Source organism: Trachemys scripta, chromosome 23, assembly GCF_013100865.1.
Source record: "Trachemys scripta elegans isolate TJP31775 chromosome 23, CAS_Tse_1.0, whole genome shotgun sequence".
Lineage (NCBI taxonomy): Eukaryota > Metazoa > Chordata > Testudines > Emydidae > Trachemys > Trachemys scripta.
This window is the reverse complement of record NC_048320.1, coordinates 14,444,976-14,460,653: the sequence shown is the minus strand read 5'-3', so window position 1 is coordinate 14,460,653 and position 15,678 is coordinate 14,444,976. Positions and strand designations below refer to the sequence as shown.

Genomic DNA, 15,678 nt, shown 5'->3' with positions numbered 1-15,678 from the left:
CACAGATCCCCCACTGCCCAGTGTCCCCCAGAGACCCACTCCTCCTTGCCCTGCATTCGGCCGCACTCTCACCAGTCTGCCGGGCTAAGCAGGCAGCGTGACCAGGGCTGGCCCCTCTGGAGCAGTGCGATCAGCCAGGCCGGAGCAGGAGTGGGGCCTGCCTGCCTGGGTCAGGCTCCCTCAGAACCACTTTTCTGGTGGGTCCTGTCTGAGTCCCCGGCACTGCCCCCTCCACTGGCCAAGACCGGCCTGGCGTCTGCACCTATCTCAGGCGGCTCAGCGCCGGGAAAGCGAGCGGGGCCCCACAGGTGGTGGGCAGCAGAGACCACTGGGAGCTGGACCCGCACTGGGGAGCGGGGCAGACCTCTGGGACGCGACCCCCGAGAGCCTGCCTGGCCCAGCTGCACCCGTGGCCAGCAGCCTTGCCCAGCCCGCATGGTGGAGTCCGGCTGCTGGGTGGCAGCCGCTCACATAGCAAGGCCAGGGCGCTGGACTGCCCCGGGCGAGGGGCCAGACCCAGCTGTGTGGATGGGTTAGATGGGTCTGTAATGGGCCCCTTCCCATTGGCGCCATTGTAAACCCGGGACTCTGTTGTAGCCGACTGTGATGCTTTAGTTTCAGCATCAGGCTCTGATCTTGCAAACAGATGGGCATGTGCCGGTCTTTACACTGGTGGGTCATCCGGGGGGACTTCAGTGGGTCTGGCAGAGTCACGTATACGCCTTGTTGGCAGCATCTAAGTCACACAGAAGTCGTCATGTTTTACCTGTCCTTGTGTAGGTACACTGGTCTAGCTCTCCTTAGTGCAGACGCAGTCGTATCCGTATGTTATGATGATTATTTACTTACCAGGTGTATCACAGCAGCACCTAACAGCCCCAGTAATGGACCAGGGCCCCTTGTGCAAAGTAATACACCCCCTGCCCTGCCCAAAAAACCCTATTCCTTGCCCCAAAGAGCTAGGGTGACCAGATGTCCCGATTTTATAGGGACAGTCCCGATTTTGGGGTCTTTTTCTTATATAGGCTCGTATTACCCCTCCACCCATGACCTGATTTTTCCCACTTGCTGTCTGGTCACCCTACAAAGAGTTTACAGCCTAGACAGGTGCTTTAGACCAGTGGAACTAAACCTAAATGGGAAGGAGAATAAACTCACCGGAGTCCTTGTTGTTCTCCCGGTAAAAGGCTCTTTTAGGCTGGTGTAACTGCATCCGCACCAGGGTCATACCAGTTGCAACTATTTTGGTAACAAACCACCTCCCCAACCCCACATAGCTGTAGGGGGACAAAAACTGTCTGTGGGCCAAGCCTAAAACTCCCTCCTTCCGAGCTGGGAAGCTGGGAGAAACATGAATGAGTGAGGTTTACATATTCCAGGCAGTGCTGGCAGTAGTTAAGGTTGCCTAACGGTTTCCGTGGTAAGCCCCTGTTTTGTGTTGCCTCCAATGTGATTGGAGATTTTTGATGTCTCTTGAAATTACATTGCAGAATTCTTCATCCCAAGAGTGGAGACACTTGAACTATTGCTCTACCGAGAGAGTCTCCAGCAAGAGAGATGTGACAGATCTGTCCATGATACAGCGTGATCCGTTATGGTATTAGAGAGCCGCAGGAGTGACTTAATTGTTTAGAGGGGCAGTCAAGGTGGGAGAGGTAATATCTTCTTTGCACCAACTTCTGTTGGTGAGAGAGACAACTTTCGAGCTTGCACAGGTCTTCAGGTCTCAAGGGGCAGCGTCGTTTTCAAAATTGTGCATGCTCGTTTTTTGCTCACTGACAGACAGATCCTTACAACATTAAAACTTCCTTTTGACCCATCATTGTTTGTACAACAAAAGCAGACTAGTCTGTTTCACTTCAACTTGTGAGTCAGTTTCTATAATAGTTGGGCGGAAAACAGGCTTGTTTCAAACATAGGCTGATCCGTTTCGGCTATCTGGCATCAGCTGGTGCTGGTGGCTGTTAGAGCCAGGATACTGGACCTAAGGGATTTGGGGTCTGCTCCTGGCTGGCCATTCCTTGTTCCACTTTCCATGTTTCCCTTGTGGGTTCAGGTCGCCAACAGCGATGCCATGTTTGGATTGCAAACACTGCAGGAGGATGTATGGTCTGGTCTTGTTTTGTTTTGTTGGGTGTTTGTTTGTTTTTTAAATAAACCTCCATCCTTTGGAATGTACAAAGAAACAGTTACCGGGACCCTTTGGATTGCTTCCTTCTGCTGAGGTTTTTCGGCTGCATCCAGCACCGTAGCACCAGCCTCATGCACAAATCGGGGGGGGGGGGGGGGGGGGGACCTGCCTGCGTTAAGGTTAAAGCCGTTTCCTTTGGGTGTGATTTGTTTTAGGCTGGGGAAGGGGCAGGTGGCTGGTCTGGAAGCTGTATAGATGGGTAGCTCTGTAAAGCAGAGGAGCCCGGGGTTCAAATCCTACCTGTAGGGCCGTGGCCGGGAACTCGGCGCTGGGTTTCTCCAAAGAGCTCGTTGCACAGATAGGCACCACGGGGGAGCCGCTTCGTTCAGGACTGCTTGCCACAGGAGCGGCCCGCCTGCCAAACTGGCCCTTGGCGTCTCTGGGGACCCTCCCTTTGCCTGTCCTGGAAACGCCTCGGGCCCGGCGCGTACAGCAGCTGGCACCGTGCTGTCTGGGTGCTCTCACATTGCACATCATTCATCCAAATAGCAGCTCACAGGGCGGGCGATTTCTCAGCACCAAGGGGTGGGGTTTTTTTTGGAAGGAGGTCAGACCTGTGGCTTGTGGGGGGGGGGGAATAAATCACCTGGGGAGAGACAGGCCCCTCCAGTAAATCCCCCCTCCCACCAGCCCCCCTTCTCCCCATCCATCCCTGGCCACCACTAGTGGCCACTACAGCTGCTGGCAGCTGAGAGCATCTGAGCAGCAGAGAGTCCACAGAGCAAGATGGCTGCTCCCATGTCCCAGTGAGTGTGTGCAGGGGCTTTGTCTCCACACTTCCCTGGCCCCGCTCCCTTGGGGCAGGAGGAGAGAGGCGTGGGGGGGGGGGGGTTGGCAGCAGCCTGCAGGGGTCTGCCCCTGATGCCTTGGGATGTGGCTGGCTTGGGGCGGGGGGGGGTTTTGGGTTGCAATGGGGGGGGGGGCTGGTTTGATTGTTATTCTCTCTATTTAAAAAAAAAATCTGGGAGGTTTGCAAGCGCCCCCCCCCCATCCCAAATCCTATGGCAGCTTTTCAATGGTACGTATCTGGGGGGGCTGGCTCTGCAGGGGGGGGGGGTGTTGCTCTTCTCTAAGCAGTTCTCCAAACCTGGTCAGAGCTCAGAAGCCGGGGGGGGGGGGGGGGGGGGGGGGGGGGGGGTGTGGGAGGATGTGTTTGCAATCTGGGCTTTGGCTGGTGCCTTTGAGGCTTGGCTGTCAGGGGAGAGGCTGTCAGGGGAGAGGCTGCTTGTCTGAAAAACACACCTGCTCAAACTTCTCTCCAGTCAGGTGAAATGGGGGGTGCGGGCACCCCGGAGGGGATGGGAAGGACTTTGGTGCCTTTCCCCCCAGACACTCCCCCAGCCTCCTCTGAGAAGGAACCGTGGCTTTTCATTCTCTGCTTCGTTCCCAGCACTCAGGGGAGTGAGCCCACCGCACACCTGGACTTCACCCTCGACAGCTGCTCCGGAGCCAGGAAATGCTGCAGTTTTTCACTGCCCCTCGCTTTCCCCGAGCCCTTTCACTTTAGCAAGGAAATGGTTGGATGCTTTTTTACCCATGTTTTAGCCCAGGTGTCCCCCCCCGGCTCTGTGCATTGGAGAGGCAAATTCTTTGGCTGAGCCTTGCCTTTGGGAGGGGCCGTTCAGAACAGAGTTTTATGACACTTTATTTTAGGATAGCCTTTTTATTTTTTTTAAGCAACCTGCTTGATGCTCTTTGTAGCGGGCGAGAGGCTGTGAAGTCAGTTTGTTTGTTTTGGAGTTTGGGGGAGAGCAGAGAAAATGGAAGGTTTTCTTGTGACACAGGATTATTCTGTATCGTGTGTATTACGGTAGCACAGAATAATAGAGATCCTCAGGGCAGCTCAGGTCCCGCTGCGTAGGGAGATACCTGGGGGTGTAGTCTTGGGGGCTCAGCTTCCCCCGTTCTTCTTACATCACCTGTTCCTCCTCCTCCGAAGCTCTGCTGACACCCCTGAGTGCTCCCAGGGAGGCTATGGAAGTGGGTCGATGCATTCACACCCCTCTGTGAGTTCAGAGAGCCAGCCACGGCCCACGCTACCATCCCAGGGAAGGCACAGGCGGGGAGGAGGCCAGGGCAGACTAATGGGGGAGTGGATGGGACCAGTGCTCTGGGAGCTCAGGGGCTTTGGGGCAGAGACTTACCATGACGGCTCGCGTGTTAGCACGGTGCGCAGTGATGCTCTCTGTTGGGAAAGCGGCGGTTAGGGGGAGCATGGGCTGTTGTGGGGGCTATGAGCGTGGCTGTGATCTAGGACCCCAGACCTTCTCTTCCTGACTCTTAGCCAGGCAGGGCCGTCACAGCCTCCCGGAGGAGACATGTCTCTCTCCTTCCCAGGAGAGCTGAGGGTGAGGATCTTGGGCTTAAGCTGGGCAGGAAGGCTGCAAACTTTGCAGAAGAGCCTCCCGCTTTTGGAACGGTTTTTCCTGTGTGCTCGCGGCTGCACCAGGCAGAGGAGGGGACGGGAGATGCCCCAAGGAACCCTCGGTCTTGGGAGAAAACAGGATGGCGACATTAGATTTAAAAGGCTATCAGCCTTCTTGCTTCAAGGCACGAATACCCTGTGGTAGGGAGGAAACTCCCCTCTGGGCAGGTGGGCCAAGTATTAGGTTTCTTTTTTCTTCCCCGGAAGCGTCTGATGCCGACCGCTGTCAGAGACAGGCTGTGGGGCTAGATGGACTCATCTGCTCCAGTCTGGCAGATCCTTTGCTCCTGCTTTAGCGCCTGATCCAAAGCTCAGTGAAATCCGAGGAAAGATACCCCTGGCTTTCGTGGGCTTCGGATCAGGCCCTTAGAGGGGACAGTCCATGTGCCGTACGCGTCTAGGCGCAAGGCAGGTAAATATTGTTCCTGGTACAGTTGGTGGGTGGGCAGTTGCAGGAGGCATGTGCTTGGGTGGGAGGGTTTTGAACAGGGAGGAGGAGCACAAAGGGTTAGGAACTTTCTCCCCAGCACGAGGGGCTGTTAAGTAGCGGGTCCAAATTCTGCTCTGACTCCTGCCCAGAACATCCACACAGGCTCCCAGGTGGCCTTAGATTCATAGATTCATAAATTCTAGGACTGGAAGGGCCCTCGAGAGGTCATCGAGTCCAGTCCTCTGCCCTCATGGCAGGACCAAATACTGTCTAGACCATCCTGGATAGACATTTATCTAACCTACTCTTAAATATCTCCAGAGATGGAGATTCCACAGCCTCCCTAGGCGCAATTTATTCCAGTGTTTAACCACCCTGACAGTTAGGAACTTTTTCCTAATGTCCAACCTAGACCTCCCTTGCTGCAGTTTAAACCCATTGCTTCTTGTTCTATCCTTAGAGGCTAAGGTGAACAAGTTTTCTCCCTCCTCCTTATGACACCCTTTTAGATACCTGAAAACTGCTATCATGTCCCCTCTCAGTCTTCTCTTTTCCAAACTAAACAAACTCAGTTCTTTCAGCCTTCCTTCATAGGTCATGTTCTCAAGACCTTTACTCATTCTTGTTGCTCTTCTCTGGACCCTTTCCAATTTCTCCACATCTTTTTTAAAATGCGGTGCCCAGAACTGGACACAATACTCCAGCTGAGGCCTAACCAGCGCAGAGTAGAGCGGAAGAATGACTTCTCGTGTCTTGCTCACAACACACCTGTTAATACATCCCAGAATCACGTTTGCTTTTTTTGCAACAGCATCACACTGTTGACTCATATTTAGCTTGTGGTCTACTATAACCCCTAGAGGCCAGCGTGGGTAAAGATGGGGCAGAACATGACAGATCAGGTCCCTCTGCCTGCCGGAGTAGAACAGTGTGAAAGTTTTCTTTGGTTTGAATGTTTTTGGCCGGCTGGAATGGCCACGTGTCAAGACCTGGGTCTCACCCGTAGCACAGGTGGACTAATAGTGCTTAGCAGGTGCATGGCTCTTCACAGACATCCTCCCAAACCCCAAAGGGAGGCAGGGAAGAACTGTTCTCACCATGCTGCACATAGGGGAAACTGAGGCAGGTTTGCTAAGTGAGGTGAGGTCACAACAGGGATGAAGTGACATGGCCAAGGTTGGAACCCAGGAACTCCTGGCTCCAGTCTGGTGCTCATCCCACTTGCCCACACCTCTGTTCGCCCCTTCCCCGTCAGCGCAGGTTCTGCTGTAGCTCACTCCGTTGCGAGTGTCCGTGCGGCTGGGTGACGCAACTCGCCTGTGCTGCAGGATGCCTCGCACTTCTCTGGCACGCTCAGCTGTGGGCAGCCTTCCAGCCCCACAAACCTGGCTCTCTTCGTTGGCAGTGCAAAAGCCCGCCACTGCGCCATGTGGGCCAGCTGAGGTCACGCTGCTGATCGCTCCGAGCGGCGCTGACAAGCAATCTCCCTGCAGGCAGCTGAGTTCGTACTGCCCCTCTGCCTCCCTCCTGCCAGGGACTCCTTTCTTTAGACATGGGATGCTTTCCGGTTCCAGGCGTGTACTTCCCCCTCCTTGTGGCTGGGCGGAGCGGGTTACACCTGCTTGGAGAGCAGAGACCGGTGGAATGTTACAAAGACCAGATTTGATGATTACGGGGGGAAATTTAGAGTAGCCGGAGCCTTGGCACAATTGGCTGCCATCAGGAAATGCTTCCGTGCCAGGAGCCCCGCGGAGCCGTGGCAATTCGAGGGTGTGTCTGAAAAAGTTGGGGCCCTCCGTGTCTCAGACAGGAAATGGTTGAGGAAATATACAGCAATGGGGAAAGACTGGCTAGTTCTGTGTCGGCGTAGGATTTCCGAGAGTGCGAAGAACCGAGGGGAAATTACAGTGCCCGGCCTAGTGTCTCCTGGAGTAGCATCTTCACTGGAGCCATGGAGAAACTGAAACCCGCCGGGCAGCGAGTGGGGCCCGGAAGGGGATGGGGGGCTGCTCAGCCCATAGCAGTGGCCAGCATGCACCGTTGTGGCACAGATGCTACATTCCATCCAGTAGCCATCTCTGCTGCTGGAGACTCCATTGCTCTCCTCTCCCGTGGGCTCGGGGTTGGAGGCAGGGCTTGCCGGTTTGATGAAAATGTCAGTTCCCTTTCCCTGCTTTCCTTCATTCCCCTGGGCCCTTTTCCCCTGTAGTTCCCTGTGCTTCTTCCTTTCTCTTTGTAATGAAGTTAAGTCCGCACCCGGTGAGGGGTATGAATGGGTGGGATAACCTGCTCTTGCTGCCTTTTGAGAAATCACCCGCTAGCTACAAGGTGTCCTTTGCAAGGGTGTCCGAAGGAAATGAGAACTAGACTTTCCGTCTTGCGCTTGGACTTCCTTAGACCTTTCTGGAGCTGTTTGTAAAACCCCAGCACTACAGAACCGAGCCGCGGCTGGGCCCTCCACAGAGGTGGGAACTAAAAGCGGTTGCTAGGGCTTCGGAGTTGCCTTTGACTTGCTCGCACATAACCTAGGCCGGTCGTCCAGAACTGTGAACAGCTCTAACGAGCCGATCGCCACTGCCGTGCGTGGGGTGGGAAGCCTCCGAAGGCGCTGAAGCGGTGTGTGCCCATTAGGGGCAGTAGAATGCCCCGGGGGGGGGGGGGGGGCTCATGCAAAGGGGATGAAGGGAGGAGCAGCTGGATTGTTTGGGCTTCCAGACATGCTTTATTCAAAGGCCCATTTTTATGGCAATGAGAACCAGCCATTGGGCTGCATTATCTCATGACCTGGTGGGAGGGGGACGTTGCATGAACTTCCTACTGCTGGGTGAGGCTTCACAGCTAGTAGCAACACTGGGGGTGCCCATCTAGGCCGGCCCATGGAGTTTTAACCCCCGAGTTCCCTAACCTGGCTCAGAGGGGTCTAGACAATTTGGTGGAACCTTTCCATGTGCTCACGCTCTTGCCATTATTACCCTGAGCTGCAGGTGACAGCAACCAAGGGAACGGATGGGACGGGGGAGGCTAGTACGGCTGAAGCCCTGGTAGCCTGCAGCTCGCCCTTGGGGATGCACTACAAAGCATGCTCTGGGCTTGGGGATCACTCCTCACTTCGCCACCTTTGGATGGTGAAGGGGAGGGTCTGTCAGCCAAGGAGGCCAGAAGTGAACAGGAATCTCTGAGTTGTCGGCCTGACGCTCGGTTGGGCGCTCTCTGCGGTCGTTTAGTGCCGCCGTAACCCTGCGTTAAAAGACGAAACTAAGTAATTAGCAAAGACAAAGGTTTGCCAGCGCCCTAATCCCTCTCCCCTTGTCTCTTTCATCTCCAGTCGAACCAGGAAAGTGGTACTAGACCTTCCTTACTAAATTAAATGTAGAGGCTGCTCCTCCAAGGAAAAGTTCAGTTCATCCGTAGTGTTTGATTTCCCAGCCACAGCAATATGGTGCCTCCAGGGAAAAAGCCAGCTGGGGAAACTTCCAATTCCAATAAAAAGTGTAAGCGGTATTTCAATGAGCACTGGAAGGAAGAATTTACCTGGCTGGAGTTTGACTATGAAAGGAAACTCATGTTTTGCATAGAATGTCGCCAGGCACTGGTGAAGAATAAACACGGCAAAGCGGAGAATGCCTTTACCGTGGGCACGGATAACTTCCAGCGTCATGCCTTGCTGCGGCACGTCACCTCTGGAGCTCACCGCCAGGCGCTGGCGGTTAACAGAGAGCAGCTGGCTTTTGAAACTCGCGTCCATAACCACCAAGAGCTGCGCTCCGTGATCAAGGTGGAAGTGAACCCCGCCAAGATCGCTATCCTCACCACCGTGTACTGGATGGCTAAGGAGGAGATCCCGGACGAGAAGTGCTCCTCGCTGCTTGAGTTCCAGAAATTCAATCTCTGCCAGGCGTTGCTGACCTCGGAGCTCAATGACTGTTACCACCCCAGCAGCGTCAAAGAGATGCAGGTGTGTGTGAGAGCCGGGCACTGTTCGATTGTGTTTTCTGTCCTTGTGTTGGATCACAATGGCTTTGGGCTGCCCCCCCTGCTGGCGACATGCCCACCAGTAAAGACACCTTCATGCCCCCAGTTCAGCAAAGGGCTGACATCCGTCTCCAGCAAAGCACCTGGGACTCCATTTGGGAAAAGCATCCCTGCCCACGAAAGCTCTTTGCATGTGCTGTATCTAATCGGTGGGACAGGAGCGTGTACTCACCGTCCTGAAAGCATTCCTGAATCGGAGCCGTTAGCACATGCTCCAGTCCCACTGGGCGTGTCCCCAAGTGCTTTGCTGAACCAGGGTCGAAGAGCCACCTTTTAACAGGGAGCAAAACTACTTGAAGGTGTCCACCATCTAGATTCCAGTATAATGTTATGAATCGTTAATCTTGATGCCTGGCACTTTTACTGTGCTCTGTTCTCCTAGTGCTGTGCAGACGTTACCTAATCAGTCCTCACCAAACTCACTGGGAAGTGGGTAAGTAGTAGGATAGCCCCATTTTACAAGTTGGGAAACTGAGGCAAGGGCAAGTTAATGCAACTGCACAAGGCCACTTAGCTTTCAGGGCCTGCAAAAGGCCTGGGCTTATTTGGTGCATCGGTCTTGTTTGCTGGCCTCTTGCAAACGGGTGAATTCCCCCTTGGGGAATAGTGGTAGAGCTGGGACAAGAACCTATGAGTTGCTTGGGGTCACCCATTGGCTCAGTCCATTAAGCCATGTGGCCTCTTGGTCTGCACTAAACCTTCACATCAAACCATGTGTCGCTGGCGATCCTCCTTTGGTGCGCCCTTGGTGTGGAGGCTTAAGACAAGTTTCTCTGTATTAAAAATTGATGCAACGTCTGGTTCGTGAGGACAGCTGATTAGGCAAGGTGGGCATTCCTAGGAGCCAGTAGAAAGTGATCGAGTCCATCAAAGACTGGCCTTTGTTAATAAAGAGGGAGTGTTGCATTCCTTCTGTCATTCACGTGCTTTTAATGTATATAGGGAGCCAATGGGCTTTAGAAGGACGTGCAAAGAATCCATTTTTAAAATCGGAAACATTTTTTTCCTCCCTCCTGTTTGAATGTGCCAGATTTCACAGTAAATTAATGATGAATATTTTAGTGATAAAAGCTCAAGAGATCAATTAGCACCAGAGTACTGGGGCGGGGAGGGGGGTGTCCTTTTTTTTACCCTAAACTGGGTGATCAGGAAGATCAAGTTGAAGGCAAAGAGTTCAGAGAGGATTTTCTTAATTGTACAAATGTTTCAGGCCTGTTAAAATCAAATTAATTTGTAGTGAATCTTGGCTGTTTGCCAGTCATTTAGCTAAATAAAGAACCCTATTTTACTGCAGCTAGACTCACCCACTAATTAGATTCCTCAGCCTCTAATGGTACGTGCAGCATTTGGGGAAAAAATAAGGATTTTTTTTCTTCAAATCAGTGGTATTTTAATGAAAAGGGCCAAATGGAATTAAGGAGAAAAAGACACCATGAAGTGTTATGACTTCTTCAGTGTGTGATTTGTTTTTAAAGCATGAGAGTAATTGATGAAATTATAACAACATGAAAAAGCAGGTCTTCGGTATGCTAATTCTACTCTAAGGAGGATGGGATTCAGGAGTCACTAGGAAGGGGGAGAGGGGAGATTCAGGAATGCATTCCTATTTGGGATCCCACCTAAGCACGTGCTTATGGCTGATTGAAATCAATGGGACGTAAGCAGATACTTTACTCTAGGCTTCTGCTGAAGTGCTTTCCAGAGTAGGAGTGTTAGTTTGAGTTTTCAAATACCATTTGATCAAAACAAGCAGCAAATTCCCTTATTTAAAAAAAGGAAAAGCAATTGGGACAGAGCCGTCAGCTCCCCGTAGGTTTGTTCAGCACCGAGCAGTGTGGTCCCACCAAGCTGAATCCTCTGGGCAGTCTCACAACATAGAGATGCATGAATAACACTGCCGTGTTGGATAGTAACAGCACTGTATCACTGCAGCGGATCATGGGTCTGATTTACCTCTCGTGAAAGGAGAACAAGGCCTAGAGAGACGGTAGAGTAGGATACTGTAGCTTTTATTTTTTTTAAAGAAAGGGGGCCTGGACGATTGTCACTGTAGTTCCCATGTAAAAGGTTCTGCTCAATTCTGCTCTGTCACCCCAGTGTAAATCCGGAGGGAGTCCTGTGCAGTTACTTCAAATGTAGGCCCCAGTTCAGGAAAGCTCATCGGTTCAGGGAGGGCGTTTAAGCATGTGCTTCTCTTTGAGCATGTGTTTCAGAGTAAAATTTTCAAATGCGCCTAAGTCCCACTGCCTTCCATTGACTCCTAAGTGACCTAGGAACCAAACGGTAACATTCTGAAAGCACCAGACTCCCATTTCCAAAAGTGATTTAGGCGCCCAAGTCTCATTGAAAGTCGTCACTTAAGCCACAATTTTAAAGCAATTTAGACACCTAACTCCCTCTAAACATCTGGATCTTGGAGCAACAATTTTTAAAAGTGCCCAAGTACCATTGATGTTCATTGACTCCTAAGTCACGTGTGTGCTTTTGAAAATGGGATTTAGGCTAAGTCATTTGGGTGCATTTGAAAATTTGACCCTAAGACTCATGGAAGGTCAATGGGACTTAAAGTGAAGCCCGTGTTGAAATGCTTTCCTGAGTCAGGGCTGTACCCTGGGTTAAGTGAGATCAGAATCAGGACGCCTTGCAGCTTGTAGGGATATTTTTAAGCATGCTTCGAAATTCATTTTAATTTCTTTTTCCCCCCTGCCCACCCCGATGCTGCTTCGTTAACTGGCTCAGGCAGCGATCGTCAAAGTCCTTCACAACGAGGACAGGCACAAGATGAAAGCCTCACCATTCGTTGGGCTGGTGGTGGACGAGACGGTCGACATTCTGGAGCACAGGAACCTGGTCATGTTTACAACCACCGTCTCCCCGTGCGACGGGCAGACCTCCATCACATTCCTGGGCAGCTTTGAGCTGCCAGCCGGGGAGGCCTACACCGTGGCGGACAAAGCGGTCGAGGTGATGCACTCTTTTGGCGTTCCCACCATGAAGATCACGTGGCTCAGCTCTGACAGCTCTTCCCTGATGGCCGATAGGCTGAATGGGGTGGGGACCAAGCTGAAGTCCATCTGTCCTCTTCTCACTGAGTTGCACTGCGTGTCCCACAGGAGCTCCCTGCTGCCCGCTGAGAGTGTCGTTAATATTGAGTATGTCCGGAAATACGAGACCACGGTGGATGCCGTCTACCGACTCTACTCCAGCTTCAAAGGGGAGAGCAACAGCCTCCAGGAGCTGCAGAGTGTCCTGGATCTATGCGAGATAGACCTGGAGGGCCCCAAGACCATCCACTGGACTTCCATCTTCCCGGCTGTGGAGGCAATTGATTCCTCCTGGCCTACGTTGGTGCTTCTGCTGGAGAGCGAATCGGAGAGGTCCCCTGTGGCGTTTGGCCTCTGCGAAGAGCTCAAGAAGTTCCAGTTCGTGGCTTTCACAAAGATCCTCCTGGATGTCCTCCCCATCTTCCAGAAGCTGAGTCGGTTCTTCCAGATTGAGGACTTCGATCTCTCCATCCTGAAACCCATCGTCGCTGCCACCGCCACCACCTTGCAGGCCCAGAAGACCACGAGCGGCCAGAACTTCCAGGAGTTCCTCAACGAGATGAATGAGCATCCCCGAGAGGACCGGGAAGACGAGAGCCGTTTCTACTACAAAGGGGTGGAGCTCGCCAGCTGCTCTAAGGTGCACCTGAAGAACTTTGAGCACTTGAAAGAGACCTACCTCGAGAGTGTGCGGGGCAACTTGCTGGATAGGTTCCCTAGCCACATGCTTGAGGCTGTCAACGCCTTCTCCGCCATCTTTAATCCCAAGTGCTACCCCCAGTCTTTGGATGATCTTGGCAGCTACGGCATCACCGAACTGAACTTCCTCTTGCAGGCTTATTCCCGGGTGGTGGTGAGCGAAAGGGCGCTGAACGATTTCCCCCTTTTCAAACGGATCGTGTTCAGCCTTGGCCAGTTATCCTTCAAGGACCTGTGCGTCAAGCTGGTCTACAGCCATTCCGAAATGCACGAGCTCTTCCCGGACTTCGCTGTCTTGGCTGCCGTTGCTCTGGCCTTGCCTCTGGGCTCGGTGCTCTATGAGAAGATCAACCGGGGCCGGGAACTCATGAAACGCAGCCAGTGGCGCTACGCGAAGGACTCCGGCCTGTCCAACTTCATGAAGATCGCCATAGACGGGCCCACCGTTAACGAGTTTGACTTTGCGTTAGCCATTGAGTATTACGAAAGTCTGAGAGAATCCAATTTCATCATGGCACAGGTTCAATAAGATGAAAACCAAGCCACCTTTTGGGGTGATCGACTGTGAAAATACGAGAGATTTTTGACTCCAAGATAACGTTACCCTGCTGATAGGGTGTGAGGCCTTACATTTAAGCAAGACTATCTAAGGGTGGAGTTTTGTTTTGTTCTCATTATTATGATTTTCCCTTTGCTTTACCACTCTCATCTCTTCCATCAGTTCTGATCAGGCAGCTACACGAACACGCTCCAGAATCTAGGGCTAAATGTGAAATGTTGCGAGAGTGTTCTGTTCAGCGTGGGAGCTTTTGAGCAAGTCCTTTTGTGAAGCAGGACAAGGGAGGTTTTTCTTAAATTCATTTCGGACCTGCTATCTCAAAAGAAATTTTATTGAATTGGCTGAAATGTTTAATATCCATTTTTCCTGCTGGTTTTAGCCACACTATTAAATTTCAAATTATGTTTAGATTCACTTTCTCTTTCCTTCAAAAAAAAAATCTCATATCTTGAGCTCAAACATAACGTTGCTTACGCACACCATTCCTGGCAGCTTTCTCTTGATGTTCTGTTCTGCAGAAAATATCCAATTTTTTCTCTTTGGAGCCTAGAGAATGAACACTGAAGAGACGGCATATCTTTCTAGCTCTGTCACACATCTCATCATGCCTAGCAGTGTCCTGTTAAAATTCCTTGCACATAGCACAAAATATTTTTAGTGTTGGAATCAACTCATGATCCTTACAAATTCAAGTAATTTGGAGAGTGATATTGTAATCACCAAGGAAATAGTAACTTTTAAATGCATCCTTGTGTATATATGTTTGTGTATATATATAAATTTATATAAATATAGATATATATTAAATAAATATATCTTAACTTTCCTAGTGTTAAAATACAAAGATATCTAAAAGGACTTTTTTTTTGCAATGACAGAATAAATTATATACAGGGGTCCAAAAAAGTAATAAACAGTGAATTCCTGGTCTTTTCAGAACAATGCATTGTCCCTAACCTTTCCGTTGCAGTCTAAGCCTTCTGCAATCTTACAACCAAAGAAAATGTCCTGTGACATCTACCTTACGGACAAACTTGAGTTTTGTTTCTATTGATTTTTTTTTTTTTAAACATTCCCTCACCTTGGAGTGAGTGATATCGGGACAGATGAGGGTAAGACGGCTCCTCTATCCGTATGGGGTTGGTACACAAGTGTTTAATCTTTGTAACCATGGCCGGATAGAGTCTGTGTTGCATGGCACATGTCCTCTTTGTTAATTACATGGGCTTATGTTTGTTTGTTTTTACCTTACCTTACTTGCGGTGTTTTTCTTAGTTTGGGGGAGGGAAGAGGGAGAAGACCCTTATTACTGGTTTTAATTTGCAATAAAGTCAAAACACTCAACTAAAGTATCATGTCATTTTAATGCTTGTGCACAGCTGTGTTTGTCTAGCGAAGAGTTTGGGTAAGATTAGCTGTCCTAGGAGGTCAGAAATCCCACAAGTCTCCAGGTTCCCATGCCGAGCAGCACCGTCCCTGTTTACCACCAGGCAGAACCAAGCCTCTTGTGCTTTCCCGGCAGCCATCACATTGTCCTCGTTTCATGCACCAGCGCACGTTTTCCCACTAAGGATTCAGAGCCCAGTGGGAGTCTATCCATTGACTTCAGTAGACTTTGGATCAGGCCTGAATTCCCAGTGTTAGTGGTGATGCCTGATGCTTCCCCAGTGTCGATCCTGGGGGGCCAGATCTGACCTTGTCCCTGTGAGCGTCTCTCCATCACCATCCTGTCCTTGTTTTCAGTGGGGTGTTTCTCCTCCAGCAGTTCGGGGGCTGTAGATGTAGCTACACTACTGGCGCTACAGAGGGACAGCCACACAGCTGCAGCTACGTCGCTCCAGTGTGGACACTTGCTAACGTGACGGAAGGGGGGTTTCCATTGCTGTTGTCAGTCCATCCCCTCGAGAGGGAGCTGGGTCCGTCGACCTTGCTGCGTCTACAGTGGGGCTTAGGTCAACCTAACTATGCAACACAGGATGCAAACTTTTCCCCCGCCCTGAGTGCTGTAACTACGTTGTAGGTGTAGACCAGGCCTAAGAATCCAGCTCTTGCTACTGCATTAGGCCAGATTCAGTCCGAGAGCGAGCGAGCGTAACTCCGCTGAGTGCAATAGAGTTGCACCACTTTGTACGTAGCCCGATTTGCTCCTCAGGGTCCACTGTGCAGTAATAAATCGGAGACCCGGTCTTGTTGAGATGCTGATTGTCTGTGTCAGGGATCGGCGCTGCAATGGGTTATGCACCATTCTCCCTTACAGTGAAAACAAGCCGTGAAATCTGCTTGCGTGGCTGTGCTGTC

General features: G+C 51.4%; 1 protein-coding gene across 5 annotated transcripts in view; it reads left to right on the top strand.

The window, feature by feature from the left end:
- The window catches only part of LOC117869185 (zinc finger protein 385C-like), a 182,231-nt gene that overhangs the window by 118,795 nt on the left and 47,758 nt on the right, over window positions 1-15,678 (top strand). The window contains exons 1-3 of one of the 5 annotated variants that reach the window (XM_034755785.1): window positions 2,863-2,937; window positions 8,372-9,001; window positions 11,818-14,729. The exons of 3 other annotated variants lie outside the window; for them this stretch is intronic. In XM_034755785.1, coding sequence (XP_034611676.1) covers window positions 8,483-9,001; window positions 11,818-13,350 — 2,052 coding nt within the window. In that variant the 5' untranslated portion in view covers window positions 2,863-2,937; window positions 8,372-8,482 and the 3' untranslated portion in view covers window positions 13,351-14,729. Of the gene's footprint in view, window positions 1-2,862; window positions 2,938-8,371; window positions 9,002-11,817; window positions 14,730-15,678 lie in introns of those variants that run through there. One more of the 5 variants, XM_034755789.1, reaches the window with a different exon arrangement.